General features: G+C 51.1%; 1 protein-coding gene across 1 annotated transcript in view; it reads right to left on the bottom strand.

Annotated features, from left to right (window-relative positions):
• Positions 1–16,579: 16,579 nt before the first annotated feature.
• Positions 16,580–20,082, bottom strand: part of PNMA8B (PNMA family member 8B) — a 4,569-nt gene continuing 1,066 nt past the window's right edge. Inside the window, exon 2 of the mRNA XM_025046717.1 lies at positions 16,580–20,081. Coding sequence (XP_024902485.1) covers positions 18,792–20,081 — 1,290 coding nt within the window. The 3' untranslated portion in view covers positions 16,580–18,791. The remainder of the gene's footprint in view (position 20,082) is intronic.

Genomic DNA, 20,082 nt, shown 5'->3' on the forward strand with positions numbered 1-20,082 from the left:
CAAGGCCCCTGCCTGGCCTAGGGCCATTCCCGCATGATGGTCCAATGATCCTTATCGAAAGCCGGAGGACCTGAGTTACCAGTTTCGGGGCCATTATCTGGATTTGGGAGAGAGGGCCTTTTTCCCAAAGAAAAGAGGAAAAGAAACTTAACTAGGTATACTAAAAAATTTAGAACTCTGCAAGAGGTGTCCCATATCATTTCCTGCAAGAGAGAGTTTCCTAGGGTGCCTAGTTGGAGACTTTTGAGGCATAAATACAGTTAGTCTTCCCAGGGAACAAAGTCTCCCAGTACTGTTAGCAGGAACATAAGAATAAAGTTCTTCCATAAATAAGAAACCATCCAGCATGTGCATTTGCATAGTTTACAGTAGTGGAGCTGCAGTTCAAGGCCGTATTATCTGAGATGTTAAAACATTGGTTAGTACACTTAGTAAATGTTATGTACTTTTCTGCTGGTGTTTAGCAGAAATTTTCCTTGTCTTTCCTGAGTTCGGGTGGGGGCTGCAAGGGGGAAGGAATTCTCAGGCCACTGGTCCTATCTATTTGCAGATCATGTTGTTTTGGTGTGGCAAGTTTTTCCAGAAGGCCATTGAGAGATCTGTAGCATTTTCCAGATGCCTTCTCTCCGCTCTTATTCCCCACTTTGAGATTCCAGACATTCTGTTTTTTTTTTTTATGCTAGAGTCCTCCATTCTCCGTCTCAACCATCCTGGCGATCTCCCGGTAGTGATGGGTAAAGTATATGTGTGCAGCAGCTCGCCGCTGTACTGCGGCTCCCACCATGCTTTTTAAGTTGTTATTAGCAGGGGCAGCAGACATGGCCCTATCAGGCAGATTCCTGGGAGTAGTATAACTGCTCCTATTAAGGTTTTAAACACACCAAAGGCAGAAAACCATCCCCCAAAAAGGCTATTGGGGTTCCATCTGTGCCATACTTGCACGGGGGCATGTGCCGGTTTTGTTACCTTTTCGACAAGGTCCTCAACTGCCCGGCCCTGGTCATCTATCTGCAAGCAACAGCTGGTGAGATTGAATTTTCCACACACGCCTCCTTCTGCTGCTAACAGATAGTCTAGTGCCAACCTGTTCTGGTAGATGGTGTTTCTCATCTGAGTCTGCAATTCCAGTCTCGTTGGTAATGATTTTGAAGTCTGCCTGCAGTCGGATAATCCGGTTTAATGTGTAAATGGGAGTACAGTATCCCCAAGATGTATATTCTGCCCAAGTGGCAGGCCCATTGTATTGGATTATCCGCTCTGGGGGCCACTCATCATCCTTCTTGTCCTCTATGTGGAGTTCTCTTTTTACTCCGTTGTAAGGGTTGTGGGGCTGGGTGACCAAGCAGTCCCCCTGTTTTCAGAGGTAAGAGGAGGAAGGATGGCTTTATCATGCCAATTACACAGCTCCCTTCCCAGTTTCTGGGGAGGCGGAAGTAGGCCCTGTTTTCACAAATCCAGTCAAGCCCACGTGGGGCTGTCCCGTCTCGGACCCTGCCTGGATCCTGCCAGGCTCCAGTTAGCTCTGGAAATCTGGCCAAATGGATTTCTCTCTGTCCTGCTTTCCCACCACACGCTTTGTTTGGAGGTAGCATTATAATACCGTAGGCCAAGGCGAGTTAAGTTTCTGACTGACTCCGTGAGATTTCCTCCACCTCCAGCCAGGCAGTGTTGTCCTATAATAGTATGCTCGAAAGCCCATTGACTATCATCAGAGGTGCGTAGAGCCATTATATTTGGCATTGTCTTGGTGGGAACTAGTTCTGTAGCTGTTCTGAACTAGTTCACGGCCACCCGTCCCCCATCAGAGTCCCCCACATACATAACAGGAAGTGACATTCAGGGAGTGAGCTATTCCTTCATCCGTTTTGAGAAATCAGTTTTTAGTTGATTATGGTGGTGGGGGTAGGGGTTCAGTTACTTCCTTGTAGAAGGACTTATAAACCTGAAAGGCTCGAGCTGAATGGTCTAGTACTTGACCTCTGATACGAATTTGAACATAGGGATTTAGCCCCGTCCGGTCAACGCCAATGCCAAGTGTCATTACTTCCCCGGACTTCCAGCGGGGTTTCAGGGGCTTGGTTATGATTGGTTCTAATGAACTGCACTTATGTGCGGTGCAGTCGGCATTGGAGAGAGGCCCGTGGGATGGGTCAGGACAGAGTAGGTAGCTCTAGTGTCTAGTAAAAATTCAGTTTTTCCTTCCTGCCATGCCTAGGGTGACCTGACGCTCCACTGTTGTGATCGCGGTGGATTTTTCTAGGACTAGAGCTTGCAAGATGCCTCAGTCCTGATGATGCCAATCACGGCCGACCAAGATCAAAGCCCACCAGGCCTGCAAGGTTTTTATTGCCTAGGGTCACCTTGAGGTGGTCCCTGTATTACGGCAGCTAAAATCTGCGCCTTTTTGTACTCTGCTTCCTTCTCTGCCCCGTCCCAGTTATTGGACACCTTAAAGACCTCTGGCACCAAGGCAATCTGTGGGTTTTGGGTCTAGGCCCAACTTTCGGAGCTTCCTTTGAATATTGGGTGCAGGCCGAGTTCTGAAAGGTACAGACAAGAGTGTTTGACCCTCAGACTTTGGACCAGTATTAGTATATTCTCTAAAAGTCTCAGAAAACTGGTTGAGGCAACGTAAAACACATTAATTATTTCGCTAAAGTACAGAATTCTTGTTTTCTCCTCGAAAAACTTTTCCATGACATCAGTAGCAGACCAATAGTCTAAGGAACATTAAAACACAATTCTAATTTTGCATTAGCTTACTTTTGGCATTTAAATTTCCAATCTTGTTTAGCTTAATCACCTCAAATTCCCTCTCAGGATTTCTCTTCACAAGAAAGAGAAATCCTTTACCATTTTCCTTATTCCTTCAGTTTGCCTCTTTCCACTCATTCAGAAACAACCGACTTGAAGACCAACACCTTTCCTCCGATTCCCTTCAAAATAAATCTCCATACTTTATACCTTCTATTACCCAAACCCTTTTCCTTTCCATCATAATCAGAATTCTTAACCGAACCACCATATTACATAGAACACAGACAAACATAGATCAGAGGTCATGCGCATACTCATATTTCCCCGTCATCAGTATTTGGAACTTCCCTGGGGGTGCACATCTAGTTTCCTCAGGCAGCGATGAAATAGATGGGGTCCCGAGAGAACTCATTTCCCCCCTCAGAGTCTGAGGGTGAAGGGGGAGAAAATTTCTGATCACCGAGATCTCTGGAAAGGCGCTCCTATCAGTGGGCCAGCTAATAAGTCTGGATCTTGGTGAAGGAGTATAGAAGCTGAACTTTTATACCATATACCAAGCCATGAGATTAACTTGTGGTCGATGCATTAAAACACAGCGGAGTTCTACACCCAAGTTGTAATGTCGCTCCTAATTTAGTTAAAATATCCCGTCCTAACAAGGAAGCTGGGCAGCTTGGAACTATTAAAAACTGCTGCTGAAAGATCAGATCTTCAAATTGACAGGTCAGTGGTAGAACAAAATGGTTGACCTTGCCTTCTCCTACACCTATGATGATCATAGTTCGTGAGGATCTTCTCTACTCCTATGATGATCGTGGTTCGTGAGGAGGGTTTTCCTGCCAATTCAGGGAGAACAGAATAGGCCGATCCCGTATCTAAAAGAAATTGAATTTGCTTACCCATTACGTCCAGAGTCACCTGGGGTCCCTCGGTAGTGATGACTACATTCCCGGACAGGGGCGGCGAGGATGGCCCTGGGCCTCTTCAGTCATACAGTTCCTAGACCTGGGCTACTAGGGTGTCGGCTGGCCTCCCTCCTCTCTGGGAGTGTGGACAGTCAACTCTCCAGACCCAGGGATGAGTATCGGCTTCTTTGCATGTGCGGCAGGGGGCTCAGGGACTTTTCGGTACAGTCCTTTGCCCAGAGTCCTACTTTCTTGCATTTGAAGCAAGCACTCAATGTCTCCTTATTCCCCAGTCTCTTAAGGGATGCTTGTCGGGTACCAAGGGCATGGTCAATTGTGGCAGCCATAATCCTGGCTTGTGTTTCTTTATTCTGTTCTTTTTTTTTCCCTCTTTAAGATCTCGAGTGTTGTAGATCGTGAAGACCATATATAGTAATAGATTTTGGTTAGTCCGTGGCCCCATTTGCAGCTTTTGAAGCTTGTGTCTGATATCAGGGGCTGACTGGCTAATAAAATGCTGGCCTAACAAAGCTAACCCAGCAGGTATACATTAGTATACCTCCTAAAGGATTCTTCCAGCTGGCTAAAACTGGCCGGATTCTCCTCTTTTCCTGGAGTAATGGTTCTAAGCTTCTCATAGTTCGTGGCTTTTGTATTCTTTGTTCTTTCCCAGAATTGGTCGGGCCACAAGTACCTTACTCTGTCCCTGCCTATTTATGCAGAACCGGGCCCAAGGGGCACTACAGTAGGATTTGCAACCATGAGTCTATGTATGGAAACTGGGCTGGATGTCTAGGGGACCCTGTCACTACCTGGTACACAGTTCTCACAGTGGGGAGGTCCAGGGTCCCTTCTGAAGGCCAGCCTACCCTGTAGGTGGGCCACACAAGCTCACGAAGAATATGAAGTTTTCCTGGGGTCAGCTTGACCCCATAATTCCCTGAGAAGCCTTTCTTAATTTTTCAACATACAATTTAAGACAGTTGGCTTGGTGGAACCTCCCCCTGTATTCGCCTTAGGGAGCTTCCTAATGGAGGGGGAAAATAAACCCTAAAATTTCAAGAAAATAATTCGACAGAGGGCCTCTATGTCCAAAGGGCCGTTTGGAGCTAGACAATTCTTAAGCCAAATCAGTGGTTAATTGCACCCTCCCTCTCCCTCTGTGTATGCCATCCTGTGTCGGTGACACAAAGACAAACAAGGGTAGGTGCCTCGTCTAGAGAGGAGACCACTCAGGTGCTCATCTGACCGTGTCCCGAAGGCGCTTAGGTGATGCCTAGCCATAGCGGACTCAGCTTTGTGACTTACAATCAGACACTAGTCCAATGCCGCCTTGGACTGTACGCCGTACACCACAGAACCGCAGATGAGCCCACTCGGACTCCATAGCCTTTAGGGGACTTTAAGAGTGCCCAGCCGTGGAGCCACAAATTCCTACCTGATCGACCGGAACAGCCAGGATGCTCATGCACTCACTCATTCATACACTAGGTTAAAACATCGCCTCCCCTCTTTTGGAAGGCCCTGACCTATGCCTTCCCCCGCTGGGAAGACCCTGATGCTTCCTTGCCATCTTTCTGGTGACCTGGAGTTTGTCTTGGTTTGGTGGAACCACCGGGTCCAGAAAAGTAATGGGGTACTCTTATTAAAAGTTTGTGGCAACTCGTCCTAAAATCTAGCACTGGGCAGGGAGCAGTTGTAATTTTGCTGATTGAGAATGGATAAAATGAAAAACAAGTCAAGAAATACCAAGCGTTGATCAACTAGGACGCTCATACACGCGCACGGCTGGTGTCAATGTAAACTAGTACAACCATTTTGCAAAGCTCTTTGGCTGTATCTACTAAAACAGAATACACGTAAATCCTACAACTTAGGAATTCTCTCTATCTATATCTCTAACAGAAATATATTCACTAAAAGCCATGGGCACTATTCATAATAGCCAAAATCTGGAAGCTACCCAAATGCCAGTCGACGGAAGAATGGATAAATCGTGGCATGTTCACAAATAAAATAGTAACAATTAAAATGGATGATCTACAACTGCACACAACTATGTAAATGAATCTTGCAAAACATTGAGCAAAAGAAACTAGATACCCAAGAGCATATACAGTATGATTCCATTTATATGGAGTACAAAAACAAGCAAAATTAATCTACACTGTTAGAAGTCAGGATAGTGGTTTCCTGTGTAATGTCTAATGACTTGAAATGCGTGTCTCCCAGGGGGAGGGAGAGCTGGCAAGGTTCTGTTTCTCGTTCCGAGTGCTGGTTACGCGTGTGGTCAGGTTGTGAAAATTCAGCATGCTCTATGCCTATGAGATGAGCACTTTTCTGTAACTATTTTATACTCAGTAATAGCCTTTGCTGCTTTGCTGATGTGAGGTTCAAGGGAAATTAAGTGAGTGTGACCCCTAGGTTATTGGATGATGCCACTTATTTTTATACGGGGAAGGGTTGGTGGACAACAGATTTGGGGAAGAAGGGAGGGGGCAAATCAGAAATTCAGTTGGGGCCACGTTGAGTTTAAGACTCTGTGTCGAGGGTCCTCAAGACCACCCTCAAGTTCAGTGATTCGCTGGGAGGATTCATGGGACTCAGAAGAATTATTGTATCACAGTTATGGTTTATTACAGCAAAAAGAGACAGTTTAAAATCATCAAAGGAAAAACGTGCATAGGACAGAGTCTAGGAGAGACCAGGCACGAGCTTCCTGTTGTCCTCTCTCAGTGGAGTCATGTGGACAGCAACAATACGTGACAACACCCACGGAGTGTTACCAACCAGGAGAGCTCACCTGAGCTTTAGTATGTGGGGATTTTACCCTGGGTCGATGCCATAGGCACAGAGCACCTGTGTGGCTGTCCTTAGTTACTCAGCCTCCAGCCCATCCAGAGGTCAAACTGATACTGTGTGGCCCAAGGCCCCCACCGCCAGTCATATTGTTGGTACAGGAATCTTCAAGGGCTTAGAGGTTATCTAGGAGCCAGGCAAGGGCCAGTCATTTCTTTGGAATGTGCAGGGTTTGGAAGACCCAGGGCTGCTGAGTTAACCCTTTGCTGCACGGATGCCTGTGAGCGTATCAACCAGAGAAGCAGAGTACTGTGAGTTAATTAAGAGATAAATAAATATTTAAGGGAGATAAACACTTTTTTAATTGCCTACATATAAAAAGGAATGTATACATATATATTTACCAATATACAATTACATATGTATATGTGTGTCTATATGCATGTATATACATATAAATCTGTTCATGTATATATGTATGTGTGTGTGTGTGTGTGTGTGTGTGTGTGTGTTTTAAGTGAAGGCAGCTGCCTGCCCCCTCTCCCATCAGGGAGCTACCCTGATTACCACCAGATCTAAAAATAGTTTTGAAGCACCCTTGATAGGAGTCGTGGCTGTGGTTTCCAGGACAACGCATGGCACTGTGGTTTCTATGACGACACGTGACGCTGTGGTTTCCATGGCAATGCATCCCTGTAGCCCGAACCCCTCCACTCATCTCTGCACTTGGGTTTAAGGTTACCTTTCCATCCTCTCCCCCTCTGTGTTACCTTTGAATTTTTATTTTGTCTTCCTGTGTATTTTAAATAAGAACCCACAGGGTTTTCATAAATACTAAACATAGAGAAGGTCCGGGGAGCCTTGGGCCTCCCCATTAATACCTCCTCCAGGGGAAGTTGTAATAACCCACAGTGGTGGTTCTGTAACTCATCTGGCATGTTCTATCCGCTTCGTGCCGTGAGAGCTCCTTCTTGCTCCAGAGTTTCTTCAGGTTGTGCCTGCAAAAGGTCCCCTCTTCCTCCCCCTCACCCCCCGATTACACTGCTTCCCCCCGCTTCTAACTCACCGTCTGGCGTGAGCCTGACATACATTTCTCCATCCCATATAATCATTTTGAAATGCAGAGACTATTTTAAATAGCCATAATTTATCTCCCTCTTTTTTTTTTAATTACTGTTCAACTACTCCAGGAAAAGAAAAATAAAAGAGGACTGTGGGATAGATGAAATAACATTGCCCATGAGTTGATGACAATTGTCATAGCTAGAGATCATTATATATATAATAGTCTCTCTATTTTTGTCTATGTTTTTAAGTTTCCATAATGAAAATTGTTAAAAAGGAAAGAAATAAAATGCCTTCTGTCTTTGGTTTTTTATTTTATTTTTCTTTTTTTCTGCTAACGTGGCTTAAGGAAAGAATAAAATGCATCTTGTTTTAATTCTAATCGTTCTCATAAACTATCCCGCCCTATAACTTTTAAAAGATAAAATTTATGCTGTTAACTGGAAAGAAAGAGGCACGTGATCTCTCCTTATTTTATTGAAATATTTAACCAAAGGAATATATACTGTGTTCTCTATTTAAATAATTACTCTCATAATTTTAGAAAACTCATTATTAAATACGTAGACACATGAGAACAGGATCAGGCATACCTCCTTTTCTTGTGTTTCGTTTTATTGCCTTTTGCAGAAACCGCATTTTTTACAAACTGAAGGTGAGACCCTCCACCAGAGCGATGATTATAACTCGCTGAAAGGCTCAGATGATGATTAACGCTTTTTAGCAGTAAAATGTTTTTAATTAAATTATGTACACCGGTTTTTTGTTTTGGGGGGGAGACATAATGCCATTGCACACCTAATATACTACAGTATAAACATGACTTTTATATGGGCTGCGAAACCAAAAATTTGTGTGGATGCTGGCGCTTGCCGTTCTCTGTGCCCTACATGTGGCTTCCTCCTCATCATCCAGACCTTGAGCCAAATGTCACTTCCTCTAAGAAGCCTTACCAGACTCCACCCAGCTAAAGCAGTTTTCCCTGATGCACACGTGAAAATCACCATCACATCGCCTTGGTTTATTAGTGTAACAGTATTAGCTGCATAACAAACAACCCCCAGACAGAATGATTTAAAGATAGTACTTACCCTATCTAAAGTTGTATTCCCCGTGACAGTGTAAGCCCCCCCGAGGTTAGGCACCTTCTCTCTTTTGTTCACCATCATAGCCCCAGAACCTAGACAGTGTTCGCTGCAGAGAAACATTGAGTAATTATCTGTTGAATGAACAAATGAATCTGTGTATTGACCGTCCTGGGCTGGAAATGGAGAGGGCTGTTTGAACAACCACTGTAACTCTAAGTAAAACCAGAGGGTGAGACCTCGTCTTTAAAAAATAAAATAAAATAAAATAAGAAGCAAGTAAAAAGGTCGGTTCTGTCTGCAGCACTAGGATGGGAGCCAGAAAAAAGGAGTCCTATTCATCAGCGTAGACGGGTAAATAGTAAACTCTGCCGACCGAGCTTTCTCCCCATGAGGATCAATGAGGCCAGTCACTCCGGGTGGCCATAAATCCTGTGGTTGTCCATTCTAGGGAAAGTTTCCAATGCGAACTCCCTGACTCCTCTCTCCAAGCTCCGGCCCCCTTCGTCATAGCCCCGCCCATCCCCCCACCCTCACCCCACACACGCGTTTTCAAATAAAACTTCATCTCGTGTCTCAGGCCTTAGCACGAAATTTATTTATTTATTTACTTTTACCCTGGCAAGCTTTCCCAGTGGATTTCTTAACTTCCCTCTACCTGATCGACCAGCTAAAAAGAATCACCGGATGGTAAGAGCCACTGAGAGCCACCTCCAAGGGTGACCCACGTTGGCCTGGCTGCAGTGCATGCTGGGATCCAGAGGGAGGCAGAGCCAGAGTGGGAGCGGCAGGGTCAGGGATGGGTCTTGAAAGGGCCTGCGGGCTTGCGATCATCATCATCGTCACCGCCGTCATCGTTACTATACGAACATATTAATAACCATAATATAAAATTACTGTTGTGCTTTCTATTATTATCAAGCACAGTTCTGGCATTACAGATGCAGCAGCGAACAAAACCAAACCCGTGGCCTCTGGCAGAGGAGATCAACGTTGGGGAGAGAGCTATGAAGAAGCATAAGGCGGGGGAACGTAACGAGAGAGCTTGCGGTAGAGTGGACGTTTAAAGCCGAGGAGCCTTGCAGGTGTGCGGAGGAAAGGCTTTTCAGGTAGAAGACCCAGGCGATGGAGATGGTGAGATGCTTCTGGAGCAGCATAGAGGCCAGGGTGGCTGGTGTGGAGTGAGGGAGGGGCGGACCGGGGCGCAGAGACACCGGCGGGGAGGAAATGGGACCAGATCGGGCAGGGCCTGGAGAGGACTTGGCTTTTCCTCAGCGGAACACGAGGGACGCTGTGGGTCTCTGAGTAGAGGTGTGGTTTCATCTGCATTCGCCCTCACACGGGCACGTGGAAAGGAGACCATCGGCCTGCAGTACGGATGAGCGCACTAAGGCTGGGACCACACAGTGTGACGGTACAACCAGATCAAAGGAAAAATCCATGAGGCAGACAGACATGGGGGCCATGACAAACGCTGAAATGGATTTCCTTAGTATATAGAAAACTGGCCTGTCCCCTCCGTGAGAGAGGGAAGTCAACCGTCCACCAGACAAAATTCACTTACATGTCTGCGGACGAGGGTCAGTCTCATTGCTTTGTCCTCCACAATTTATAGGGGTGTAAAGAGCTCAAAGACTCAGAGACCCCACGGAATCAGACAACCTGGAAAAGGCTGCTAGACAACACCTAACTTTCCAGCAAAGACATCAGGCAGCTTTTGGGCACATTTCAAGGTCTTTCAAAAACTTTCCCTATGGAAACGACGGAATACAAAATATATGAATTCATCTCATGTAGTAATACATTTTATGGAGCATTATTTTCTACAGGATGTGTGTTTCTGTCTGTCTGTCCTCGTCACAGTAAAATGTTTTTTGTTTTTTGATGTTTACCATGGATCATGGTCCATAATGTGTGACAGCCACTGCCATAGGTAAATTGGCTATTCTCTGGCTGGATATGCAGGTTTTTTCCGATCGCTAGCTTTTTTCAAATGAAGAACTAAAAAGAGTTGATGGACGCTGCCCTATAAATTTCTCTGTCGCTTGGATTCAGATATGACTTCTCGACTTGTTTGAAGTGACGATTCTTTTTAAGACACAGTGTCTGGTTTGTACGTTTTCACTGCACAGAACAGGAATCTAAAATACAGCCTCAGGCTCGACACCGCAGACCTGGTGGCTCTATCCCTCCCCCAGGCCATGCTGAGCGTTTTCTCTTTCTCGCTTGACATAACTCACAAAACCCCGGGATTATGTGGAGGGAGAAGAGATTTGTTCTCATCTGAGCTGGGGCTCAGGTTACAGCTGCCAGCTGCTGGCCCTGAACATTTCCTCCGGACAAAAATCCAGCACCTGCCTCCTTGCTCAAAGCAAAGGAACAAGATTCCAAGTGAGGAGACATTGCCAAGAAATTGAGAGGCCCCGCGTTCTTTTTCTTTGCTAAATTTATTTTTTTCTAAAAAAAAAAAAAAAAATCAAGCACCCGGCAAGATAATCCATGTCATAAGATTGCATTAATATATCGTTTAAAAACGATGAGGTCTACAGTGTCGAGAGATACATTTTTATTTCCAAACTACTATACATTTGGTAATAAACATAGTGTCTATGGAAAAACCAGGATGTGTTTATCACAAAACAGGATATTGTTTACACTGGGGGAAGGAGGAGTGGGTGATCAGCAGGACACAGGAGGGGCTTCTCAGCTGACGATTTCTCGAGGGGTTGTCTTATCATGGAGTTTGCTATATAATTATTTTTTAAACAGTATGTTTGTGTTTCGGTCACATTCCTGTCTGTCTGTGGGCTACCTATTTCCAATTTTTAAAATGTTTTTTAAAAACAGTCACACATTCAGGGTGCAGCAGTGAAATCAATGTTATACCTATTTTCTAGAACGTTCCATGGATGAAAATCTGAACCCAGTAGTACAAATGCGCATTTTCAAAACACTCATAAACTAAACGCACAGGATAGTCAGGCGAAGCTTCTCTCGCAGATCGTAAGTCTTCCAGGTGTTTGGAAAATGTCACATGGTCAGAATAGTCTTAGCTAGTGACTAATCCTGCTTTTTGTCTGAAGACCTTAACCAAAGGAAAAAAAAAAAGAGAATGAACTGTTTTACTTTAAAAAGTGAGAGAGATGTGTATTATAATCTTTGAATTCTAAATGTATTTTTATGTTTGACGAAAGTTATAAATATCTACATGAAAACGGCAACATGGCAGAAAAACAACAGGTAAACCAAATCTAATAAACAGAGTGAAGAGAGGGTCTCTCCACCATTTGTTACGGAAGGAGATCGCATTCTCTTCTGGGCCCGGGAGATGTCATGTGGAGGAAACAAAAATCGCACGTATAGGAGCCCCGAATGTCAGGAAATGGGATACATAACACATTAGGTCAGAGAGATAATCCAAATGAGGAACACACATATGGCTCAGAGTAGACACATTTTATTCAACTGAAATAGATTGATGCAGGAATGAGGCTGACTTCTGGGGCCACCCCCTCACACACCAGGAAGGTTTTTAGCTTAGAGGCTGATGGGGAAAATGAATTATTTGTACACCTTTTTTTTTTTCCTGGCTAGAGCTAAAATTACCATTAAAATGCTCTGGGTCCCTTCCACCCTGCTTAGTCAAGTTGTTTTTGTTTTATTCCCCAGGGGTGTTTATATAGACATTCTTTATCAGACTATAAAGTGATGTGTGATTAATACAGAAAAACTTCAGTAAATATGGAAAAATCGCCCATCATTTTTCCACACATACAATTAACATTTTACTATGGAACATTTTGCTTCTTAAAGTTAGAATGTTGGTTTTAATTCAAAGACTGTGGAAGCCTTTAAAGTAAGTCATATCAGCCTTCCAGGGCAATTAATAATAATTGTTATTATACTTATAATTGTAATATCTATTATTATTACATAATATGGCCCGAGGCCACCATATGAAGCTTTGAGTGGGATTAAAGATCCCTGGGTTCTACTTCTGCTCTGTCACCAACTTGCCCCGTGATCTCGGCAAATTCCTTCGCCAATCTGGTGTCGGCTTCTTGCCTATGAAATGGGAGAATTGGAGTAAAAATGGTTCAGTACCCTGGCTGCTCCTTAGAGTCACCTGGAGGCCTTTTAAAATTTTTGATGCCTACGCCCCACCCCAGACTACAGCTTCAAACTCTAGGTGCAGCCAGAGCATCCCACTTTTTAAATACTCCCCAGGGATTTCAACGTGTAGCCAAGGTGGAGAACTACTGTCCTTATTCTGATTCTGTCATTGGTCTCTAGGGAGGGGATCCCAGTTGGATATTGCTGCTCAGGGGAACACACTTTGAGAACCACTTGCCTTCGGTGTTAGTTAACTGTCTCCCTGCTGTGACATCCTATGAGTTTATGAGTCTCTGGTGAGTACACACAGGATCCTGGATGAGCACATGATTTTGATAGGTCATTTTGTAGTCGGGCGGATGCACCGCTCCGGAAAATTGGTTGAGATGTTGAGACCGATGGAGCCACACGCGCCAAGGAGGAAGCAAAAGGTTTATTACTCTCGGGATGGGATTTTTCTGGGGAGACCGGGGCAAGCTCAAGCCGGTCCTGGTGGCTCGAAAAAAAGTCAGAGGGACGGGCCTTTGTAAGGGCTGGGGGCTCGGCCGTTGGCTTGCAAGTCTTGACCTTCATACCCACGCCAAAGGCGGGAGCAAGTCAACTTTTCTATCAGCTTTCCCAGACGTGGGGCGGGAAAGTTAAAGGTTATCAAGGGTCACACCTCAAAAAAGAGTCAAGCTCTTTATGACGGAAGTTTTGCTTTTTTGTGATACTATTTATACCTGATGACAAAACGAGAGTGGCGCGAGGGATGAGCAGCTCCGCTTCTGCGGACCCCTCAGTGCTGGGTCCTGTGCGAAGTCCTTCGTGCTTAACACGTCATCCAGACCTCACAGAGGTCCCGCGAGGAAGGGGCCACTTCCTGCGTCGCTCCAAGTCGCTCCTTTTCGGATGGAGAAGCCTGGGCCTGCAGAGGTGACATGACTCACCTAAGGTCACACAGCCAGGAAGTAGGGTGGTGAAGACTCGAACCCAGGTCCCGCCTCCAGACATTAGACTCCTGGCCACTGTGCAGTTGGCTCTTTCTTTACAGGAACACAATGCGAACTAGATATTTTGTTCAGCCACATGCGAATTTCCTTTTTTTTTTTTGGCAACTCATGTGGTAATGGGTATCTACGTTATCCAGGTACCTTGTTAAAATGCAGATCCTGACGCAATAAGTCTGGGGTGGTGCCTAATTAATTCCCAGATGTTGATGCAGCTGGTCACACTTCGAGAGACCTCTGCTCTACAGGAAAGTCCACTTTCTGTCAAAGAACAGTCGGGGCTTTGGAGCTTCGAGGCTTTGGACCAGTGTCCCACATGTCCTGAGCACTCCGGTCGCGCACCACCTCCGCACGACTTTACCGGTGCGTCCCGGAACTCCTCCTGGCGGGGGCCGTGGGCTCCCCCTGACAGCCGTGGGGGGCGGGAAGTGAGTGATTTTAACCAGCGGTCTTGGAGCGACCCCTGGTGGTAAAGTGGGGCGCTGCAACTCGCGTGAGGTGACACTAACTCCAGGCCTAGACGGGGGGGCGGAGCGTCCTAAGTGATGGGGCGGAGCCTGCGCTGAGTAAGGAGGGGCCTTGCGGGCACCAGGCTTTGGAGAAGCCTCTGGAGAAGAAAGGATGTCCTTTTCTGTTCCCGGAACTCTGACTTCTCTCCCTGGGCTGTTCTAGAACCCGTTCACGTCCCCGGGGTGACCCTGTCTCCATTTGAGCTGGCTCGCGCGGGTGAGGGGTGGGAAGGGGGTCGGGGAGGCACTCCCTGTCAGCACGCCCCGACCCCAGTGACTGCATGCTCATTTCAAGCCTGGCTCACTTCTGAACACCAGCCACGAGGAATACGAATAGACGGCCACCTCATGAAGGCTGGTGGCCTGCTTTGCAGACGCCGTCTCCCCTACGCCCTGCACCGAGGCCGGGCACGGAGGGGTCGTGATGACGCCGGAATAACCCCTCACTATCCCGGCCCCGGCTCGAGGCTTTTGCACCGACCGTTCCCGCCTCCTGGATGCGCTTCCCTGAGGTATCCGCCTGCCTCACCCCTCGCCTCCTTCGGGTCTTCGCGCCAATGTCGCCTTCTCAGTGAGGGCTCCCCCGCACAACCTAACAGGTGACGTCTGCGAACCCTCTCCTGCTCGCGTCCTCGGGCCCCGCCCACACGATGGCTCTCCCCGCAGACGACACTGTCTAATGCGGGACCCCGTGCGTCTCTAGGAGACTTATTATCTGTCCCCGGTGGGTGACGCTCCCGAGGGCCTGCGTCTGTCCGTCCTGCTCCCCGCCGCGGCCTGGGTTCACGTCCTTTAAGGTTCGCGCGGGGCCCTCGGCCTCCTCCCGGGCGCTGCCTTCTCCCTCCACCGGGTCCTCGGGGCTCGGCACCTCCGGGCTCCCGCGGGGACGACCCCGCTGCCGAGGGCCCTGCGTGGGCCCCGCGCGCCGCGCTTTCCCGCGCGATCCCGGGGCCTTTACGCGGCTGCGCCTTGGACCCGAGACGCTGCCGCGCGCGCCGCTCGGCTCCCTCCCGCCAGGGCGCAGCGTCCCAGCACCATCCTCGCAGGGCGCATCTGGGTCCGGTTCGCCAAGCCCGTCGGTCCGTCAGTCCTTGGACAACTGGAAACTGCGCGGCCCCGTGTGCGGACACTGGCCTGGCGCTGGGGACGCGGCGGGCGCCAGGACGCACCACGCTCTCGTCTCCGGAGCGTCCCCGCCCAACTCCCCTCGCTCGCCCGCCCACCCCCCATCCCTGGCTGGGACCCTCGGCCTCAGCCACGTCCCGATTCCTCTGCCAGCCGCGCTGCTGCTGGTGGCCCGTGGGCGCTGGTGGCAGCTGGAAGCGGAAGAAGCGGGACGCTGTCTGGAGGCTGCCGAGGCTGCGGTGGCAGCAGCGGTGACGTGAGCCAGGGCTCCCGGGTCCCTCTCCAGGCCGCTCCGCTCTGCGCGCGGAGCCTCGGCCGCCCCGGGACCCGGGCTCTGGGCAGCCGCATCCCCGGGGCGGGAGCGGCTCACTGAGTTCCTAACCTCTGGGCAACGTGACTTCCCCTTTTGCACGTTGCCTGCAAAACTCATGTCACCAATTCCCTCTAGCGAGCCCCCTGACGAAAACAGTCAGTGCGCTATTTAGAAACAAAGAGACTCTGAAAAAGAAGGCGGGCATGGGCGGGAAGAGTGAGACTTTTAACGGGGCGGTCAGGGTGACCTTGCCTGGGCATGTGACCCTTGAAGGACAGCTCCGTGCAAATATCCCGAGAAGGGCACTCCGGGCAGTGGGAACAGTAAGTGCAAAGGCCCCGAGGTAGGAACATGTTCCACGTGTTCCCTGAACAGCAAGGGGGTGGCTGACGTCAGAGAGAGTGGGCCATGCGGCAGAGAACTAAAATGGGGACAGAGTGAGCAGACCAGTGCTGTCCCAGAGAACATTCTGCGATGGTGGAAATGTCCTCTGCTTGCACTGACCACGTGGGGCCTTTGAGCACATGCAATGTGGCTGGCATGGCTGAGGAAGTGGATGTCCACGTTTAATTTTAAGTTTAAATGGCCCAAAGTGGCCAGTGGTATTAGAGAAGATCTGGACCAGCATAAGGTCTTTGGCAACTCCATCGGACATCAGACATAAGTCCTAAGAGGACCCCTCGGGCAGCCCTGTAGCCATGTAGAGGGGTACGCCTGGGATCTAGGTAGGAGGGGAGGCCTCTTAGTCTGGGGTCCAGGGATGAGCCTTAAAGATCAAGCACAGGAGCTGGGGCTGAGCAGAGGTGACAGACACAGAGAATAGAGAAATGTCGGTTAAGCGCCAGGATGGGAAGAATGAGGGTGGCATGAGCTGAGCTCAGAGCCGGGCCCTGAGCGGGCTGGGAGTCGGGAGCTGGGTGGGGCGAGAGCGTGTTCAGGCTGGGGTCTGATGAGGTAAGATCGGATGGAAACTGACACGGGAGCTAGTGAACGGGGCAGAGGTTTGACCAGGACGTGGGAAGGAAGGTGAGCTCGGAGCCAGGATTGAGGATGAGGGCTGGGGCCCCAAAGGTGTAGTTGGGTGGGCCAGCAAAGGGGGTTTGGTGGCAGGGACCTAAAGATGATGGACGGCTGGGACCTGGTAAGATACGACAGGGCAAGCAAGGGACAGCTGAGATTGGAGCTGGGGAAGGAGGCCAGGGACAGAGCATTTAGACGCCAGGGCATGGCAGAATTTCTGTCGGTGGATTAGGGCAGGGGGCTGGGGGCGGGGGCACAAGCATGGAAGCAGAAAGGACACCGGGTGTAAATCAGTGACAGGGCAGTCCCAGGATGCTCTTGCTGAAAGTCACAACGGGCGGGGCATCCCGGACGCTCCCCGCCCCCACTGCCCGGAGAATAGAGAGACCAGGCCGGAATATTTAGTTCACTTTACTGGGGGATCCCGGGAGACACAAGTGCACAAGGAGAGGGCCCTAAACTGCCGCGGGAGAAGTCAGAGGGGTCACACGCGGGGCTCCGCCCCAGCCCAGGCACCTCCGGAGGCCACTGGGCCCAGGCCCAGGCCCTGAAGTCCATGAGACCCCAGGGAGGCGGGGCCTTTCTCCTCAGCCCCACTCCGCCCCCATCCGTGGTAAGCTCGTCTCCGTCACAGGGTGGTGGTCCCTGCGGCCGAGGGGGCCAACTCCAGGAGCCCCCGAGTCCGCTTCTGCGTCTGAACGCCCCAAGGTGGGGCTCGGCTCAGACAGTCGGGTTGGGCTGCGAGGACACGCCCAGGCCCCTGTGCCTTGCTCAGGACACGCAGGGAGGACCTTCCCGGCACGAGGGGCTGGTCACCTCCGGGGGACGGGAACCGGGACACAGATACACATACAGCCCCCAAGACTGGTGGGGTGTCCAGTGGAGGTCGCTACTGAGAGAAAACATTGAGATGGGCGGAGAGGGCCGAGGCACAGGTCACCACACAGACACTGAGAGGACACGGAAGCATCTGCATTTGGGACAGCAGGTGATGACCCCAACAGCGCCAGGCCAGGTTACTGGGGGGGCGGGGGTGGGAGGGGACTCCAGGGCTGGACTGCAGCTCTCTCCCAGGGGCGTTTCCTCCTCTCTAGACACCTCCTCTCTAGGCCCCTGGTCAGCTCCCACGCTGGCCGGACCAGCCCCCACCTCTCAGGGGTCCCCTCAGGTCCCCTCCGGTATTTAATTCACTCAGCAGGTGAACTGGGAGACCCTATCATCTTAAATCAGGGGCTGGTCAGCCTGAGGGAGGGACGCCGCCTGGCACTGCAGAGAGAAGCCAATCATCTGGGTGTGAATTGCCCCAAACTGAAAACGGTGGCAAATCATTGGAAAACAGTGCAATCCGACTGATAGAATCAGCCTGTGGACACCAGCAGGTGGCCTTCGCCTTGAGGAGCTGGCTCATTTGTTTCAGCTGCACCTGAGGTGGGCGGGGCTGCTTGGTCCTTCCATTTCTTCCTCCTCCTCTCCAGCTCCTGGTAATGCGTCCCCCACTCCTCCCTCGCCTTCCCACCTCTCCTCTTTTCCCAGGAGCGGCCCCCTCTGCCTCTCAGGCTTCTCTTTCTGGAGAAGTTACACGCCCAGGCATATCCCGAATGATCTGTTCCCCCAGGCAGGGAACTCGGCTCCATCCTGACACCCACCACCCAGCAGGTGGCCAAGCCTTCAGCACAGACCTCAGGCTCCAACGGATTGAGGCGGAGGGACAGTGGCCAGAAGCATATGTCTGGAACCACTCGGGCCCCACAGAGAACCAGAAAGAACTCTCTGGCACTGCTGACCTCTCGCCGTGCCCGTCTCCACGGACACACTCCCGTGGGCCACCCAAAGCCACGCCCACTTGGTGCCCCTAAAACAAGAGCCCATCACCTGGGGCTGCTGCCTCCAGGGGTGCCTGTTTCTCTCTCCTTCGTCTGTCAGGGTCGCTCGGGCCACCTGCAAAGGAGGAACTGGAAGGTGAAGGTGAGACCCGCGGTGCGCGCCGCGCGCACAGCAGAGCACAGAGCGCACGGTTAAGCGGGAGACCGGCTTCTGCTGGAGGGAGGGCGGAGGGAGCGCGGAGGGAGAGGCCACATCCCCGGCCGCGGCCACGCCGTCTCTGAGCGCCGCTAGCGGCACTTGGGGGGCAGCCTTCGGCCCCGACGAGCCTTCTTCCCGCGGGCCGACTTGGAGCCGGTGGGCGGCTGCCCTCTGGCGTCGCCGGCCTTGGCGCGCGCCCCGGCGCCTGCACGCCGCTTCTTTTTCTTGTCGCCCGCCGCTTCGTCCTTGGCTTTCTTCTCGGGAGTGACGCCCCGCCCGCCGCGGCCTCGGCCTCCCCGTCGGGTTTTGCGGGGCCCCGAGGAGGCGCCGGCCTGACCCAGGACCTTGGAGGCCGTGCGGGCGCGCTTGGCCCGCGGCTTCCTGGACGCCGGGTCCTCGAGCTCCGACTCCTCGCTCTCCGTGTCCTCGGACGCCTCGTCCGAGCCCCCGTCCGAAGCCCCCTCGGACTCCTCCTCCGACTCCCGGTTCTCACGCGCGGCCAGGAGCGCCAGGACCTCCCGCAGGCTGCCCTTGGCGTATTTGAACTTCCCGCCTTCCCAGGCCTCTCCTTTGCCGTCCTTCATCGCCTCGGACGTGTCCTGGGCAGCCAGGAGCGCCACCAGTTCCAGGAGGCCCCCCTCGTCTTCCTCGTCATCACCCCAGCCCCCGAGGAGCCCACGCGGGGCCTTCTTCCCCTTGGGCGCGGTCTCCGGCTCCGCCAAGGTAGAGATGCATTCCAGAAGGTTCCCGTCGTCCTTGGCCTTCCTGAGGACCATGGCGTCCACCTGGCGGCCTGCCTCCTCCACCGTCACGCGGGTTCCGGACGTGTCCTTGGACATGACGGACAGGACCTCCGGAAGGACATCCTCTGTGTCTTTCTTGTCGCTCCAGCCCAGCGACTCTATCACCGAAGCGATTTTCAACATCTCTTCGCGGGCAGAGGGGTCCGAGGGGTCTGTATACGCCACGATGGCCACAAACTCGGGGTTGCCCACCCCCTCTCGGTCCTGGTCCCCGTTTTCCTGCGACTCGCTCTCGGAAGCGTCGCTCTCCATCGGCTCCTCGTCCGACGCGTCTCTGACAGCAAGGAGGGCCACCAAGTCAGGCGCCGCCCTCGGGTCCTCCACGTTCGGGCTGACCGACTCGGCCCCAGCGGGCGCGTGGTCCATCGCCTCCTTCTTGGCCTTGTCCGTCACCGTCACCAGGGCCAGGAACTCGCGGGGACCGTCGCCGTCGTCCGCATCTGCCTGCAGGGCCCACTTCTTCGCCAGCTCCTTGGCGGCGGCCTGGAGCGTGGCGTACAGCGCCCTCTGGTCATGGTCGCCGCTCAGGTCGTCCTCGGCGATCTCCTCGATCACGATGCCCAGGCTGTCATCGGAA

This window comes from Pteropus alecto, unplaced genomic scaffold (genome assembly GCF_000325575.1).
Source record: "Pteropus alecto unplaced genomic scaffold, ASM32557v1 scaffold194, whole genome shotgun sequence".
NCBI lineage: Eukaryota > Metazoa > Chordata > Mammalia > Chiroptera > Pteropodidae > Pteropus > Pteropus alecto.